This window comes from Salvelinus sp. IW2-2015, unplaced genomic scaffold (genome assembly GCF_002910315.2).
Source record: "Salvelinus sp. IW2-2015 unplaced genomic scaffold, ASM291031v2 Un_scaffold2318, whole genome shotgun sequence".
NCBI lineage: Eukaryota > Metazoa > Chordata > Actinopteri > Salmoniformes > Salmonidae > Salvelinus > Salvelinus sp. IW2-2015.
In genome coordinates, this window is record NW_019943644.1 from 6,445 (window position 1) to 24,554 (window position 18,110).

General features: G+C 41.1%; 3 protein-coding genes and 1 long non-coding RNA gene across 6 annotated transcripts in view; all 4 read right to left on the bottom strand.

Annotated features, from left to right (window-relative positions):
• Positions 1–5,604: 5,604 nt before the first annotated feature.
• Positions 5,605–18,110, bottom strand: part of LOC112073606 (cell adhesion molecule CEACAM6-like) — a 53,948-nt gene continuing 41,442 nt past the window's right edge. For 2 of the 3 annotated variants that reach the window (XM_070440219.1, XM_070440221.1), the window contains 3 exons: positions 6,615–6,695; positions 6,324–6,416; positions 5,605–6,247 (listed from right to left, as the gene is read on the bottom strand). In XM_070440219.1, the coding sequence (XP_070296320.1) occupies positions 6,224–6,247; positions 6,324–6,416; positions 6,615–6,695 (198 nt within the window). In that variant the 3' untranslated portion in view covers positions 5,605–6,223. Of the gene's footprint in view, positions 6,248–6,323; positions 6,417–6,614; positions 6,696–18,110 lie in introns of those variants that run through there. The other variant, XM_070440220.1, reaches the window with a different exon arrangement.
• Positions 8,575–9,723, bottom strand: LOC112073607 (B-cell receptor CD22-like). Its single transcript, XM_070440218.1, has 4 exons — positions 9,714–9,723; positions 9,346–9,615; positions 8,883–9,146; positions 8,575–8,669 (listed from the first exon to the last, which is right to left on the bottom strand). Exons 1-4 carry the CDS (start codon positions 9,721–9,723, stop codon positions 8,575–8,577), a joined length of 639 nt encoding a protein of 212 aa, XP_070296319.1.
• On the bottom strand, positions 9,535–11,905 carry LOC139025154 (uncharacterized). The gene is made up of 7 exons (XM_070440216.1): positions 11,836–11,905; positions 11,349–11,681; positions 11,005–11,235; positions 10,559–10,774; positions 10,094–10,426; positions 9,767–9,983; positions 9,535–9,615 (listed from the first exon to the last, which is right to left on the bottom strand). The coding sequence occupies exons 1-6, from the start codon at positions 11,903–11,905 to the stop codon at positions 9,790–9,792; spliced, it is 1,377 nt and encodes a 458-aa protein (XP_070296317.1). The 3' UTR covers positions 9,535–9,615; positions 9,767–9,789.
• On the bottom strand, positions 12,021–13,168 carry LOC139025155 (uncharacterized). The gene is made up of 3 exons (XR_011476602.1): positions 12,886–13,168; positions 12,250–12,597; positions 12,021–12,062 (listed from the first exon to the last, which is right to left on the bottom strand). It is a non-coding gene; the product is annotated as an uncharacterized lncRNA (long non-coding RNA).

Sequence of the window (18,110 nt, forward strand, 5' to 3'; positions counted from 1 at the left end):
GCTCCCTCTGACACTGGGTTTCTGAACCTCTAAAAGTCTGAGCCGTTTGGGGGGGTTCTACTAGCTGACATATGGAATTGTTTTAAGGTGGTCATACCATGGATCATTTAGATATTTGATTTTGAATTTTAATACGCCTTGAGGTACAACAATTAAATACTTAAACATTAATTGATCAAATACTGAATTTGTCATTTACTGCTATAGCCCATATAAACACATTCAATAACCCTTTCATAAATGGCAAAATATAGACAGTGAAAAAAAATTATAATAGGAACTAAGGTTTTGAAGTGACTGTCCTATATCTAGGAGACAACAAAGCTCAGGAAATATTTGTGTTTTTTGGAGACATACACTAAGTATGTGAACACCCCTTCAAATTAGTGGGATAGGCTATTTCAGCCACACCCGTTGCTGACAGGTGTATAAAATCGAGCACACAGCCATGCAATCTCTGTAAACAAACATGGGGATTAGAATGGAGATACTGAAGAGCTCAGTGACTTTCAACGTGGCACCGTCATAGGATGCCACCTTTACAACAAGTCAGTTCATCAAATTTCTTCAGTGCTAGAGCTGCCTCGGTCAACTGTAAGTGCTGTTATTGTGAAGTGGAAAAGAATAGGAAAACAACAGCTCTGCCTCGAAGTGGTAGGCCACACAAGTTCACAGAACAGGCCATGTGCTGAAGCGCGTAACAATTGTCTGTCCTCGGTTGCAACACTCACTTCAGAGTTCCAAACTGCCTCTGGAAGTAACTTCAGCACAATAACTGTTAGTCCGGCGCTTCAGGAAATGGGTTTCCATGGCCGAGCAGRCACACTCAAGCCTAAGACRACCATMTTCAATGCAAAGCATCAGCTACAGTGGTGAAAAGCTTGCAGACATTGGAATCTGGAGCAGTGGAAARGTGTTCTCTGGATTGATGAATCACGSGTCACCATCTAGCAGTCCGACGGACAAATCTGGGTTTGTTCTCTAGTTCTCTAGTTGCGCCGAGATTGGCTCAGTGTTCTGTCGCTCATGGGGACACTACTTCACCACAGAATCTACAGGGAGATCTCTAAACTTCAAGCCCCTTGGGTGCTGCCATAGATTTACATTAGAAGTGCCCATCCAAGTAGGCTGAAGGTCATTGGCCACATATAAAATGGTGTCAAATCACATTATATCTACCGTCGCTTTGATTTGACTGATCATGTCAACATCATACCTTCAAAATCTTAGCTAGCAAGCATCGGCCAATGGACATGAACATTACACAACAAGTTGGAAATCACAAATTCAACTATGAGTGGTTTGAAAGGAATCAGTGGATAACTGCAAGCGTTGCAAAGCAGTAACCAGCCTGCTATTGAGTGGAGTGGGAGTGTGGTCCACTAATAATGGGACTAATAAGCATAGTCCCAAAAGTACAATGGAACCAATAGCACATTCCCAAAAGTACAAACGCCTAAAGTTTAGGCTAAATAATTGAAAGCACATCTCACATAGTTGAAGGCATTTAGACAGCATTATGTTTCATCCCACCACTCACCTGGAGCCTCTCCAAGGTGACAGCGGCCATGTTGGTATTCTTGATGTTGACAAAGGCACATAATCTCATGCAGAACAATGATACTCCATCTCCCCACACCTACAGTAAAGAACAGGGAATTTTAATGTACAATAATGAGGATTCTCATTCCATATCAGCAGACAGAGATACATGTAATAGTATTAGAATGGTGTACCGGCTGCCATTTTGAGTGAACCATTTAAAGTGTTAATGTTATGTTACTTGATGATTATCACACCATGTAAGAAACAAAGTAAGTCACAGCAAGAAAAGCCAAACAGTGGATATGCAGGTAGTCTAGTGGTTATGAGTGTTGGGRCCGTAACAGAAAGGTTGCTGGATCAAATCCCTGAGCCAAATAGGTGAAAAACTGCCCTTGAGCAAGGCACTTAACCCTACTTTCTCCTGTACATCACTCTGGATAAGAGCGGCTGTTAAATGACTAATAATATGTCGTTAGAGATGCAGATACAGAACTAAAACAGATGGGCGTGGTGGTCATACGTTTTGAAGAAGTCCCATATGTGTTTCTCAGTGAGGTCCATGGTGACGTTCCCCACCCAGAGASAGGGACAGGGGGACCTGAGGAGGAGAGTAGAGGGAGGGAAGGACCATGGTCAGAATAAATCCATTAAAGCAACCTTATAACAACACATTACGGTTCTAAATGGCCCATAGGGCTCCGGTTGAAAGTAGTGCACTATATAGGAATATGGTTCTATTTTGGACTGTCAATAGAACCTATTAACATAGGTATGTATACTCACATATAATTATGTAAAAATTAGATGTGGAATAACCAAACAACAGAGTGGAGATGGTCTCAGTGAAACCAAAATGGTCTGTAATAATGAGATAACCTTGTCTGAGACCTGGAGATTCATTTTAGCTCTCAGGGCTAATGCCTAGACTTTAGTGGCTAGCATGGTCTAGAGTCGCACTAACAACCCAGGTATGATACCCAGAGTTAAACATACTCACCCAGTAGAGTCCTCAGGGGAGGAGAGGTCCAATACTGGAGTCTGAGCGGAGGAGAGGTCCACCACTGGAGTCCTGAGAGGAGAGGTCCACCACGGGAGTCCTGAGCGGAGAGGTCCACCCCTGGAGTCCTGAGCGGAGAGGTCCACCCCTGGAGTCCTGAGGGGAGGAGAGGTCCACCCCTGGAGTCCTGAGGGGAGGAGAGGTCCACCCCTGGAGTCCTGAGGGGAGGAGAGGTCCACCCTGGAGTCCTGAGGGGAGGAGAGGTCCACCACTGGAGTCCTGAGGGGAGGAGAGGTCCACCACTGGAGTCCTGAGGGAGGAGAGGTCCACCACTGGAGTCCTGAGGGAGAGAGGTCCACCACTGGAGTCCTGAGGGGAGGGGAGGTCCACCACTGGATCCTGAGGGGAGGAGAGTTCCACCACTGGAGTCCATAGGGGAGGAGAGTTTCCACCACTGGAGTCCATAGGGGAGGAGAGCCACACTGGAGTCCATAGGGGAGGAGAGGCCCACCACTGGAGTCCATAGGGGAGGAGAGGCCCACCACTGGAGTCCTGAGGGGAGGAGAGGCCCAGCACTGGAATCCTGAGTTAAGGAGAGGTCCTCCCCTCAGGAAACATTGTAGCTAAACCTCACAATAAATCAATGTTAGATGTACAGCATGTATTTATTTATTGTTGTAGTATTTTGATTAAATCAGAAATCAAACTCCTCTAATAATGGCTATGCTCCCTGTGGTGGGGTCTGGTAGTGCAGTCTGTATATACTAAGCCCCCCGTGGTAGAGTCTGGTAGTGTAGTCTGTCTATACTTTGTCACCTGTGGTTGTGTCTGGTAGTGCAGTCTGACTATACTATGCTCCCCGTGGTGGGGTCTGGTGGTGCAGCCTGTTTATACTATGGCGGTGAGATGGAGAGAAAGACAGACAGACACACAGACACACAAACACATTTAAGGTGAGGGAGGATGCAAATTTTTTATGAGTATGGCCTTATTTCTATCACAGCATTTTGGATGACTGTCTTTCATTTTCCATTCAACCAGCTCAATGTAACATCAATATATTTAACTACTACATGTCATGATACTCTAGTGTTCCCTATATCCATCATGAGGTTCTTACAACCTAGCCTATGAATGAAAGGTTACAACGTAGGTGCACAGTTCGAGAGAAACATTTGAGTTATCAAGGTGACAGACAGTGACACATTCAATACCACCTTGTACACTCTGGCCTGCATCTAGCTGATCAATGGTGTACTAATTAGTACAATATATGCAAACAAGAGTTTCTCTTGAACATATTCAGGTATGTTTATCCCATTTTGTTCCGTTTGCTTTTGTTAAAAAAAWWWTTTTTCAACAGAATCGGTGGAATGAATACACCTCTGATCACATTCAAACACAGTTCACTTTCAAAGCAGACACATACAAACAGCATGATCACGTTGCCCATTGTAGAATTCCTACTCACATCTCTGCACTATAGTCCTCTCACCTTTTCCCTTCACTTGTGGACTTCAGTGCACAACACATCAGCTGTCTGTGAGCAGGAGAAAAAACCTTTCCAAGCCAAACCTTCATATCATGACTGCTAACGCTAAACACAGCCTACATCATTGTTACCATATTAGCTAACGTATTATCAACATAGCTATTAGAACTAATGCTTTAGTTAACATGCTACAATCATGCAGTACAGTGTAGTCAGCAAGCAGTTTAGCAGTTACACTGGTGGGCCCACGTGGCAATAAATGAATAAAACCAAAAGCTTACCTTGACTTGGAAGAGTACCAGTGTTGGATAGCCGTAGCCAACTAGCGAACATACCATCCCTCTCTGTTTGAGACGGTTGTTTGTGTAACTAAACTAGCTAGCTGCATTAGATGCTGGCTAAGTAAGTGAAAGTGAAAGCAAAAAAAATACAACAAAATAGAGTTTGCTAGCTCTCTCCCACTCTCTCTTGCTTCTCCTTAATTTTTAAAGAAATTCATTTGTTCAAAACTGTTCAACTATTGTCTTTCTCTTTGAGTCAACTACTCACCACATGTTATGCACTATAGTGCTAGCTGGCTGTAGCCTATGCTATCAGAACTATATTAAATATCTGACACTTTGATTGGTCGGACAACATGTCAGTTCATGCTGCAAGAGCTCTGATAGGTTGGAGGACATCCCCCGGAAGTTGTCATAATTACTGTGTAAGTCTATGGGAGGGGTTAAGAACCATGAGCCCGCTAGGTTTTGTATTGAAGTCATTGTACCCAGAGGAGGACGAAAACTAGCTGTCCTCCGGCTACACCATGGTGCTACCCTACAGAGTGCTGTTGAGGCTACTGTAACCTAAAACAGTAGTTTTAGTGAAAATAAATACTGGCCGTGCTTCTACAGCTGAATACCCTTCACTGGAGGAGACAACAAAGGGTTAAACTAGGGTCATTTCAGTTAATAGAAATAATAATTATGAGGTTAATAAGACAACTAAGTAACACTGCCTCTTTGTTTGAGTAATCAACCCGTCATCAAGATTTAATTATTTGAATCAGCTGTGTAGTGCTTGGGCAAAAAACAAAACGTTCACCCCTTGGGGTCCACAGGACTGAGTTGAGGAAACGCTGGCCTCGCCACTCATGGTTAAATTATTCAATGGCGCCATCATGTGTCCAATAGGCAGAAATACAAGAAACAAGAGCAGAGTGGAAATAGTTATGAATCAATGTATTATTAGTTGATCAAATAATCTATGTATTTATTGTCTGTATACTGTATTGACACTAAAACACACTGTAAAAACTGCAAAGGTAAACATGTATTTAACGTATATAAAATACGTAAAAATGAAAAATGTGATGACAAAACAAGTGATATCATGACACAAAACAATATAGTATTATAAAATATAAAACATAAAATGCAGAATAATGTCTGACAGCAATACAAAGTGAAACATCATTAAACATCAGGAGAAACTTGGCCCAAGAGCTAAAAATATTAAAAAGCTGTTATCAAAATTATCCATATTAGTTGCTGAGGAAAGTAGGACTATTATACTATTGATGTTATATATCCCTAAATTGCAAAATTCCATAGAAAAATATCAGAAATATAAACTTCAACTATAGATAGTAAACAGATTGGTACACAAGAAAAAATATGGAAATGGGAAAATCCCGTTGAAAAAAAAGCAGAAGCATAACCCATCCCATTTATCATCAGTATACACAATTATCATAATAAGAAAATAAAAAATATATTCCAGCATTTACTCAAACGATAAAGTTCTTGGTCTGGAAAACCATCTTGATATGGTAACAAGAGAAAAGAGGTGCGAGGCCTGGCTTTAGATTGGAACCGTAGCTCTTCAGTCCAGCTTCTGTGGTGATTCTCTTCAGTCCAGATTCGGTGGTGGTTCTCTTCAGTCCAGCTGCTGTGGTGGTTCTCTTCAGTCCAGCTTCTCTGGTGGTTCTCTTCAGTCCAGGATCTGTGGTGATTCTCTTCAGTTGATGTTCTGAGGTACTTTTCTTCAGTCCAGGTTCTGTGGTGGTTCTCTTCAGTCCAGCTGCTGTGGTGGTTCTCTTCAGTCCAGCTGCTGTGGTGGTTCTCTTCAGTCCAGCTTCTGTGGTGATTCTCTTCAGTCCAGGATCTGTGGTGGTTCTCTTCAGTGCAGGTTCTGTGGTGGTTCTCTCAGTGGGAGGGTCCCCTCACATTCTGAAAGAATATACTGAATTAGTAATTTACACTCCCACTAAAATGTTTATGGACACACGCACACAAACACACTTACTGCCAGGGTGTCATACTCTGGTGACCTGGTCTTCATGTTCAGAGGTGTGTAAATGTCACTGTTGGGGTCACTGGTAGGGTCAGGATGGACACTCTGTGGACAGAAAGAGAGAGAGAGAGTGAGAAAGAGAGAGGGAAAGATATAGAGAGAGTGGTAGAGAGGGAGAGAGAGAGGAAATGCATGTGTTCTTGGCAACACCAGTCTTTCCATCATCTTCTCTAAGCACATTCAAGTACTGTATAAAACACAAACACACTAACAAACAAACAAAATTCATTTTAAGAGACATACTGCCAGAGTGTCGTAATCAGGGGACATGGTCCTCATGTTCAGACCTGTGTATGTGTCACTGTTACAGTCAGGACGGACACTCTGTGGAGAGAGAGAGAGAGAGGCTCAACAATGAAAATAGTATGAAAGAGACTGCCGTGACAGTAAATTAATGAAAATGGAGTTTTAACTCAGGGTTTCCCAAACTCGCCCCCCCAGATTCATAATCAAAGCCTGATGAGTTGTGTGTGTGTGTGTGTGTGTGTGTGTGTGTGTGTGTGTGTGGGGGGGGTTATATTTAACTGATAGAATCACCTGTGTGTCTGTTGAAGCATCACTTCCTCGTGTGAATCTCCTGTAAAGGAGGACAGAGTGAGTTCTGCTCTCTACTGACCTCTAGTGGAAGTTGATATGTTACCAATACAATTTAGTAGTTAAGGGCGTTGGGTCAATAAATACATTTATGAATGAATTAACTTCTTGTGGCTGAAGGGGCAGTATTGAGTAGCTTGGATGAAAGGTGCCCATATCAAACGGCCTGCTCCTCAGTCATAGTTGCTAATATTTGCATATTATTATTAGTATTGGATAGAAAACACTCTAAAGTTTCTAAAACTGTTTGAATTATGTCTGTGAGATAAACAGAACTCATATTGGCAGGCAAAATCCTGAGTTGAAATCAAAACAGGAACTCAGAAATCTGAGCTTGTATGTATTCACCAGAGTCCCTTAAGAAATCCACTTGAGTTATGAATGATTGTGCACTGCCTAGGGGTTCCACTAGATGTCAACCATCAATATAAATTATAATGAGACTTCTATGATYTTGTGGGAGAGAATGATAGCAGAATCAGTCAGGTGTCCATCAAGAAGCCATTTTCTGATCATGCTTTTTCCTCTTGGAAGTCACTTACGTTAAATTGCTCACGAAGACAAGAAAGAATACTCCGGTTGGAACTTTATTGAAGCTATATGTTAAAAACATCCTAATGATTGATTCTGTACTTAGTTTGAAATGTTTCTTCGACCGGTAATATCACTTTTTTAAGTTTTTGTCCGATATAACGCTGACCAGAATTAGAGTTTGGATATGTAAACCAGACGCGCTAACAAAAGAAGGTATTTGGACATAAATAACGGATTTTTTCGAACAAAACAAACATTTATTGTGGACCTGGGATTCCTGGTGTGCTTTCTGATGTAGATCATCAAATGTAAGGGAATATTTATCATATATTTTCTTGTTTATGTTGGCGCCATCTTTGCGGCTGTGGTGTTATACTTTTGAGCGCCGTCTCAGATTATAGCGTGGGTTTCTTTTTCCGTAAAGTTTTTTTTTAAATCTGACACAGCGGTTGCATTAAGGAGAGGTATATCTATAATTCCATGTGTATAACTTGTATTATCATCTATATTTATGAATATTTCTGTTGAAACGATGTGGCTATGCAAAGTCACTTGATGTTTTTTCCACTAGTGAATCTAGTCGCCTCAATGTAAACTCAGATTTTTTAATATAAATATGAGTTTAATCAAACAAAACATGCATGTATTGTGTAACATGAAGTCCTWTGAGTGTCATCTGATGAAAATAATCGAAGGTTAGTGATTCATTTTATCTCTATTCTGGTTTTTGTGAAGCTATCTTTAGCTGAAAAAAATGGCTGTGATTATTGTGGTTTTGTGGTTACCTAACATAATCGTTTGTAGTGCTTTCGCTGAAAAGCCTATTTGAAATCGGACACTTTGGTGGGATTAAGAACAAGATTACCTTTAAAATGATATAAGACACATGAATGTCTGAGGAATTTTAATTATGAYATTTCTGTTTTTTGAATTTGGCGCCCTGCACTTCGACTGGCTGTTATCATATRGATCCCGTTAACGGGACTGCAGCCATAAGAATTAAGTTAATAACAAATCAGAGGTCTAAGGTGAAAGAATAATACAAATATCAAATATTCCCTTCTTCACTCTTCACTCACCTGAACCACATGAGTCCAGAGAGACAGAGGATGAGAACCAGAACAACCACTATGATTCCTACAGCTGCAGTCAGAACTGATGTTTGTTTCCCTAAATTAAAATATGGATGATATAAGTACATGTTATTATGAAGTGAAAATGAATATACAGCAATACAGGACATTAATGCAATACTTGTATGTAGAAGCCTATGTATAGTTATAAACCAAAGTGTAATAAGGCAAACTAGAAGAAGATTTACTTTGAAACATAATTTCTTATTGAACATACRTTTGTACTGAAGTATTGAAGATGTAACTTTACCTGCTACAATGATCATCAGAGCTGTAGAGTTCATAGATCCTCTTCCATTCTGGGCCTCACAGTAAAATTCTCCTCTGTCCTCAGAGATGATGTTAGTGATGCTGTAACTCTGTCCTGATGCTTTTGGTGAGGTTACATTCTTCTTGTACCAGGTGTATTTGTCCACAGGTGGGTTGGCATCACTGCTGCAGGTCAGAGTCACTGAACTGCCCTCCACTATTTCACCAGAGGGACTGACTGATACTGAGGTGTTCCTTGGGCCATCTGGTAAAGGAGAATTTGTCCGACGGATAGGACAATAGCATATTTATGACTAATTATCTGTTAAGTCATAACTATCTAAAACTGTGACAGAAAACGTTAACAAATACACATTTGGAGATGTTATGCTTTAGGACTAATGCACTTAATTACAATTGTTTTACTACCTTACGATTCAAACACTGAGCTGTACTTTACTCACACTTCACATCCATGTTTATGGTCCTAGACCTTTCTGTCCCCATCTCATTCTGGGGCCTCACAGTAGTACTCTCCAGTGTCAGATGACTGGATTGATTGAAGACATGCTGTGGTCCTGTCATACTCTGATAGTCACCTCCAGTCTTCTTGTACCACCAGATGTAACTCTGCACAGGTGGGTTGGCATCATTGCTGCAGGTCAGAGTCACTGAACTGCCCTCCACTATTTCACCAGAGGGACTGACTGACACTGAGGTGTTCTTTGGTTTATCTGATGTAAAAGACCAAACTTTTGTCAGATAATATTAATTATTAAAAAATATATTTGTTTTTGTAAATGATTGATAAAGTAAGACATGTCTCTTTTGCCTGAATACATGATACTTGCTGAGTAGAATACTGTACTATTGTACTGTACTCACACACTGCAAGAGAGCTGAGATCCTCATGGCCTTTTACAGCACAGGAAGTAGCTGTCTACAGCTCCACTGCTGATGGAGTACATGGGGGAGGAGTTATCTTGTACATTCCATCCATTCRTGTACCAGATGTAGGTGGGGTTGTCAGTCAGAGTACAGGTGGTGCTACAGGTCAGTGTCTTCTGTCCCTCTGCAGCAGGAGTCACCTTCACCAGCAGACCTGAAACAATATGTATAAAACCACATACACCTCTGTGTTAACAGGATGGTTAATTTATTTATCCTGTAATTCAATATGATGTAAAATTGTATCATACAGTGTAGTATTACCTGTGACAGACAGAGTTGATCCTGGGAAACTATGACCCCATTCAATGTAGTTTGTTTTAAAAGTGAAGCGATACTCAGCTGAGTACTCCTCACTCAGATCTGTGATTCTCAGGGTGAAGGGACCGTTGTATGTTCCAGCGTACTCCACACGACCTGCATACCCTGGGTCTGTGGTTAGGTCTTCAGGGGTCAACTTATCACTTCTAAACCAGAATGATGATCTGGTGGAATAATAACCAACATAAGTACAGGATATGTCCACGGTTGACCCCTTTAAGACACAGATTGTCCTCTTGGTGTAAGTCACTCTGCTGCAGCTCTGACCCTGAACACCTGAAACACAGTGACATAACAAGAGGTCAACTGGATTATATTCTGAGTTCTTTCTAGAAATGCTAAAAGTTCTCAAAGTGAAACCACCACACACAGTGGTTGTACAGTATTGTTAATTAAAGAAACACTCACACACTGCAGGAGAGTGGAGACCCTCATGGCCTTTTACAGCACAGGAGTAACTGTCTACAGCATTAGAGTAGACTGAATAGGGGGAAGTGTTCTCAGTTACTATCTGTCCGTTCTTGTACCAGATGTAGGTGGGGTTACCAGTCAGAATACATGTGGTGCTACAGGTCAGTGTCTTATACTCTGAATACTGTTCAGGAGTCACCTTCACCTGTAAACCTGAATTAAAGGGGAGTAAAAACAGAGTGCATCGTTTAGAATTAATGATTCATTTCCTGACTCTTCAACACTGTATAATGTGCTGTGCAGTGTTACCTGTGACAGAGTACATACATCTATGACATTGTCTGTAATTTCTATGAAATGATGAATATTGAAGTATTACACTTCTCATTGACCTTAAATGACTGATACTTCCTAAGTAGAATCCTAGTTTCATTCATACTCACAAACTACAGGAGAGGGGAGGTCCTCATGACCTTCAACAGCACAGTAGTAAATGTTCACAGAAGAATCCCAGACCACCAGCAAATCACTAGAGTGTTGTTGGGAAGCAGGCTCATGTAGACGTTGTCCGTTCTTGTACCAGATGTAGGTGGGGTTACCAGTCAGAATACAGGTGGTGCTACAGGTCAGTGTCCTTTGTCCCTCTGCAGCAGGAGTCACATTCACCTGCAGACCTGAAACAATATGTATAAAACCACAACCACCTCTGTGTTAACAGGATGGTTAATATATTTTCTCCTGTAATTCAATATGATATACAGTTGTATCATACAGTGTAGTGTATTACCTGTGACAGACAGAGTTGTTCCTGGGAAACTATAACCCCAMRCAAAGTTTTGAGTTTTAAAAGTGAAGCGATACTCAGCTGAGTCCTCCTCTCTCAGATCTGTGATTCTCAGGGTGAAGGGACCTTCATATGTTCCAGTGTACTRCACACGACCTGCATACCCTGGGTCTCTGGTTAGGTCTTCAGGGGTTGACTTATCACTTCTAAACCAGAGTGATGATGTGGTGGAATAATAACGAACATAAGTACAGGATATGTCGACTGTTGACCCCTTCAAGACACAGATTCTCCTCTTGYTGTAAGTCACTCTGTTGCAGCTCTGARCCTGAACACCTGAAACATAAAGAGGGCATTATTTACACAGTAGAATATTGAGCTTCAGTAATCGTGTGATACAGTTTTGTTAGACAACTCTGAAGCTGTTTAGCAGACASAATAATTATATCTGAAAAGTTATACTAGAATACTGAGTTGAATTCATACTCACACACTGCAGGAGAGTGGAAGAATGGCCTCAATGGGCCCTTTACAGCACAGGCAGAGCTGTCCCTTATCATTAGGGATGACTGAATATGGGGGAGGTATCTCAGTTAATACTGTCCGTTCTTGTACCAAGTGTAGGTGGGGTTACCAGTGAGATACAGCTGGTGGTTCTACACAGGTCAGTGTCTTCCACTGTGACCAAATGTGAAGGAGTCACCTTCACCTGCAGAGCTTGTAGTAGATAAAAACATTAAAACCCTGAATCACCTGTTCTCTAGTTTAATCACATGAATGCAAGACATTCTCAAACACATTTAATTCTTCAATCTGTTTCATAAATCAAATCCAATTTCTAAGATCCTAAATGGACAGTAGATATTAATTGAACAGACTAGCAGTATAAAGCATGTTACTGTACCTGTTACAGACAGAGTGACTCCAGGATCTCCATAATATCTCCCTTCAGTCTGATCTGTTATAAATCTGAACTTGTACGTAGCTGAGTCTCTCTCTCTCAGGTCTGTGATTCTCAGTGTGTGACCATTCTTCTTATCCCCATGATACTCCAGACGACCTGCATACTCTGGAACCTGACCTATATCTTTAGGTTCTACACCAGTCTCCATTTTAGTGAACCAGAAGGTTGATGTGACTTTATGACCTCTGGGATAGCTGAAAGAGCAGGTCAGCTCCACTGATGACCCCTTCAAGGTACAGATACTCTGAGTGGTGTAAGTCACACTCCAGCCATCCTGACCCCGTACCACTGAAACAGTCACAGAACACAAGGGTATTACACTAAGTCAATGCCAATTGGCTCACACTAACAGTAAAGGCTTTGTCCATACTTTGTTGCCATAGTTGCTGAGTTGAGTGTGATTGGAAAACACATAAGCATCATTCAGTAAGGTAAGTGAGGTGTGAAAGATAACTACTGAAGTGAACTGGAGACGCCTAACAGAACACACCAGAATAATAAAACACAAATGTAATTTTTATATTTTACAAAAGTCTGTAGATTGACAAACATATCAAGTAATGAATGATAACATACCTGTCACAGACCAGAGAAAGACCACCAACACACTTCCTGCTGTTCTCAAGGCCATTGTTGCATCTCCCACCCTGCAGTCTTAGAAACATAAACAACAACTCACTCTATAGCTGGTGAATAACTCCACCTGATACATTGAAGTAGAAACTGTAAATGGGGTACAGGGCCTCATTACTGAAAATGAACCAGGCTCATATTGTGTTGTGTTGTATTGTGCTACATGGTTGTCTATGTGAATACTGTCTGTCTGTAAGTCTATTGCACTATGTATGTAATGTGTGTGACGTGTTGCATGTCTGTCTACGTCTGTCTATTTAAGATGTTATGTTGTACGATGCAAAAATAATTTCCTAATGGATACAATAAAATCATCAACAACAACAACAATAAGTTACTGAACAGATGTGTAGAACTGTAAACACATATTGATTGTTCTGAAGCTGTTTTATTCTCAGAACCCCAAATATAGGAGGATAAATGTTCAATCCTCTACGGTCCGTCAAGCTGTACAGCAGCCTAGAGACTGACCACCAGGTTCAATGATAGCTGCTATCCCCAAGCTGTGAGGATAAACAGCAAGTGACTCTCTCTTTTCCATCTTCGTAAATGTGTAGAAATTATTAGCGTGTCCTAAAACTCAAGTACGGCATCCAGAAAATTGTTCTTCATTTAAATGCTATAAGGTCCATAAATGTAACAGTTGTGGCTGAGAAATAGACATGTAGGCCTTCTTGTCGCTTTTGAGAGAGACAAAACTGAAGAAAAATAATAGATATGAACGAGCTAGAAATACAGACAGGCCAGGGAGAAAAGTGAAGAGAGAAAAAGAGAGGAGAAATGAGAGAAGGAGACAACCGAGGAGTGATGAGCGCATTGACGGCAGCAGGGTGTGTGTTTGTGTTGGGTCCTCTATGAAAAGGAAAACATCATTAGCCTATTCATAACTCTCTGGGCCTCTCATTTAAATACAAAACACTTACAAGAGAGACACTGAGAGATAGAGGAGATGGAGAGAGAGAGGAGGATGAGGTGGGAGGGAGAGAGGTAAGAGAGGGGGAGTAGAGAGAGAGAAAGACAGAAAAAAAGGGAGAGAGAGGATGAAGTGGGAGGGAGAGAGGAGAGGAGAAGGGAGAGGAAGAAGAGAGAGGGAATGAGGCGGAATTGATCTCAGGTGGAGGGACCTGAGTTTGTTATATGTGTTTACGGGGTGTGTAACGTTCACGCACGGACGCTTTGGGATAGCCCTTGGGTCGTGTGGATTTAGGTTCCTTCAGGTAGGAGGTTCAACTTGATGCATCTTTCTAAACCAGGATAATGATGATCTGGTGGAATAGACAACGAACATAAGTTCACAGATATTCAGGCCGGTTTGACTTAAGAACAGATTTAGCTTTGGTGTAGTCACTCTGCTGCGAGCTCTGACCGGAACACCTGAAACACAGTGAATAAAAGAGGTCAACTGGATTATATTCTGAGTTCTTTCTAGAAATGCTAAAAAGTTTCAAGAAGTGAAACACACACACAGTGGTTGTACAGTATTGTTAATTAGAAGAACACTCAACACTGCATGGGCGGAGAGGGAGACCTCAATGGCCTTTTACAGCACAGGAGTAACTGTCTACAGCATTAGAGAGTAGACTGTAGAGGGGGAAGTGTCTAGTTAGTATTGTCGTTCAGGTACCAGATGTAGGTGGGGTTACCGTCAGAATGTGGGTGCTACAGGTCAGTGTCTATACTCTGAATAACTGTTCAGGAGTCACCTTCACTGTAAACCTGAATTAAAGGGGAGTAAAAACAGGAGTGCATCGTTTAGAATTAATGATTTCACATTTCCTGACTTTCAACAATGTAAATTGTGTGGCAGTGTTACCTGTAACGGACGTACATAATGTATGACATTGTCTGAATTTACTATGAAATAGATGAATATTGAAGTATTACACTTCTCATTGACCTATCAAATGACTGGATACTTCCAAGTAGAATCCTAGTTTCATTCATACTCACGAACTAAGGAGAGGGGAGGTCCTCATGACGCTAACGCACAGTAGTAAATGTTCACAGAAGAATCCAGACCACCAGCAAATCACTAGAGTGTTGTTGGGAAGCAGGCTCATGTAGACGTTGTCGTTGTCAGAGAGTGGTAGTGGGTGACCAGAATGATCAGGGGGTGCTAAGTGAAGGTAGTGCGCAGGACTTATGTCAATCTGCAGCAGGAGTCAACTGCTGCAGACCTGAAACAATATGTATAAGAAGCAACCAACCTCTGTGGTTAAAGGCATGGTTATATATTTTTTCTCCTGTAATTCAATATGATATACAGTTGTGATCATCACAGGTAGGTAGTACTGTGACAGACAGAGTTGTTCCTGGGAAACTAAACCCCAGCAAAAGTTTTGAGTTTTAAAAGTGAAGCGATATCAGGGCTGAGTCTCTCTCTCAGATCGTGATTCTCAAGGGTGAAGGGATTCCAAGCAGTGGTCAGTGTACAACTCGACGGCATACCCTGGGTCTCTGGTTAGGTCTTCAGGGGTGACTTATCACTTCTAAACCAGAGTGATGATGTGGTGGAATAATAAGGAAACAAGTAAGAGAGGATAGTCGAGTGTTGACCCCTTCAAGACACAGATTCTGCCTTGTGTAAGATCTGTGCAGCTCTGATCCTGAACACCTGAAAACATAAAGAGGGATCATTACACAGTAGAATATGAGCTTCAGTAATCGTGTGATACAGTTTTGTTAGACAACTCTGAAGCTGTTTAGCAGACAGAATAATTATATCTGAAAAGTTACTACGAATACTGAGTTGAATTCATACTCACACACTGCAGGAGAGTGGAGATCTCATGGCCCTTTACAGCACAGGAGTAGCTGTCCTTATCATTAGGGATGACTGAATAGGGGGAGGTATTCTCAGTTAATATCTGTCCGTTCTTGTACCAAGTGTAGGTGGGGTTACCAGTCAGACGAGCTGGTGGTCTACAGGTCAGTGTCTCTCATGTGACCAATGTGAAGGAGCACCTTCACCTGAGAGCTGTAGTAGATAAAAATTAAAACCTGAATCACCTGTTTCTCTAGTTTAATCACATGAATGCAAGACATTCTCAAACACATTTAATTCTTCACTGTTTCATAAATACAAATCCAATTTCTAGACTCTAAATGGACAGTAGATATTATTGAACAGACTAGCAGTATAAAGCATGTTACTGTACCTGTTACAGACAGAGTGACTCAGGATCTCCATAATCTCTTTCAGTCTGATCTGTTATAAAATCTGAACTTGTACGTAGCTGAGTCTCTCTCTCTCAGGTCTGTGATTCTCAGTGTGTGACCATTCTTCTTATCCCCATGATACTCCAGACGACCTGCATACTCTGGAACCTGACCTATATCTTAGGTTCTACACCAGTCTCCATTTTAGTGAACCAGAAGGTTGATGTGATTTTATGACCTCTGGGATAGCTGAAAGAGCAGGTCAGCTCCACTGATGACCCCTTCAAGGCTCGATACTCTGAGTGGTGTAAGTCACACTCCAGCCATCCTGACCCGTACCACTGAAACAGTCCACAGAACACAAGGGTATTACACTAAGTCAATGCAATTGGACACTAACAGTAAAGGCTTTGTCCAAACTTTGTTGCCATGAGTTGCTGAGTTGAGTGTGATTGGAAAACACATAAGCATCATTCAGTAAGGTAAGTGAGGTGTGAAAGATAACTACTGAAGTGAACGGAGACGCCTAACAGAACACCCCAGATAATAAAAACAAGTAATTTTTATATTACAAAAGTCTGTAGATTGACAAACATATAAGTAATGAATGTAACATACCTGTCACAGACCAGAGAAAGCCCACCAACACACTTTCCTGCTGTTCTCAAGGCCATGTTGCATCTCCACTGCAGTCTTAGAAACATAAACAACAACTCACTCTATAGCTGGTGAATAACTCCACCTGATACATTGAAGTAGAAACTTGTAAATGGGGTACAGGGCCTCATTACTGAAAATGAACCAGGCTCATATTGTGTTGTGTTGTATTGTGCTACATGGTTGTCTATGTGAATACTTCTGTCTGTAAGTCTATTGCACTATGTATGTAAGTGTGTGACGTGTTGCATGTCTGTCTACGTCTGTCTATTTAAGATTGTTATGTTGTACGATGCAAAAATAATTTCTAATGGATACAATAAAATCATCAACAACAACAACAATAAGTTACTGAACAGATGTGTAGAACTGTAAACACATATTGATTGTTCTGAAGCTGTTTATTCTCAGAACCCCAAATATAGGATAAATGTTCAATCCTCTACGGTCCGTCAAGCTTGTACAGCAGCCTAGAGACTGACCACCAGGTTCAATGATAGCTGCTATCCAAGCTGTGAGGATAACAGCAAGTGATCTCTCATCTCAACACACACACACACAACACACACACACACACACACACACACACACACACACACACACACACACACACACACACACACACACACACAGACACACACACACACACACACACACACACACTGCACTGTTACAAGTTTGTCTGCATGTCTTTTTTACCCTGGTTATCCTCTCATCTCTATGTAGATCAACACTCCTACACTGAGACACTTTAATGAATACTGGCCCTGATGTAACAACCAAAACACAGCTCAAACACTAACAAGAAGTAAAATGATACATTACCTCAAGTATATGACTTAATACTAAAACAAATAACACAAAACTATATTTCAAGATATCAAGAGTACTTACAGCCTGAAGGGGAGAGGTCTTGTACAGTGAGTCAACTTACTGATAGTGAGTGGGAACTGCTAAGTAATGGTCAGTTCTGAGTTGATACATATTTAAAGTAGTCAGAATACAAGTAGCTGATGCAGAACTTTCCTTCCTCTTTAAGACATAACATGCATGAGGACCAGAACAGCATGTCAGAAAGTGAGTTTTCTGTATTAAAATGGGTCCTACATTTCTATAATGGACAAAATGTCCCCCATTTCCACTTTTATTTAAATACAGAACCATGTTAACAAATTGTTCACTATTCTATATGGAATGTTTATAGTATATTAGAATGTGTTGCTTGTCTCTCTGAGTTCTACATGGAACAGGTCAAAGTTCCTGTCACGCCCCGGCCTTAGTTATCTTTGTTTTCTTTATTATTTATAGTTAGGTCAGGTGTGACATGGGGGATGTTTGTGAGTTTTTGTCTC

Excerpts from the sequence above, each read along its gene's own strand:
- LOC112073607 (XM_070440218.1), bottom strand. Across the intron at positions 9,147-9,345 it reads CATAAACATGGATGTGAAGT|ATGGCCCAAGGAACACCTCA; the intron begins GTGAGTAAAGTA and ends CTCCTTTACCAG. Across the intron at positions 8,670-8,882 it reads TCTGATGATCATTGTAGCAG|GGAAACAAACATCAGTTCTG; the intron begins GTAAAGTTACAT and ends ATTTTAATTTAG.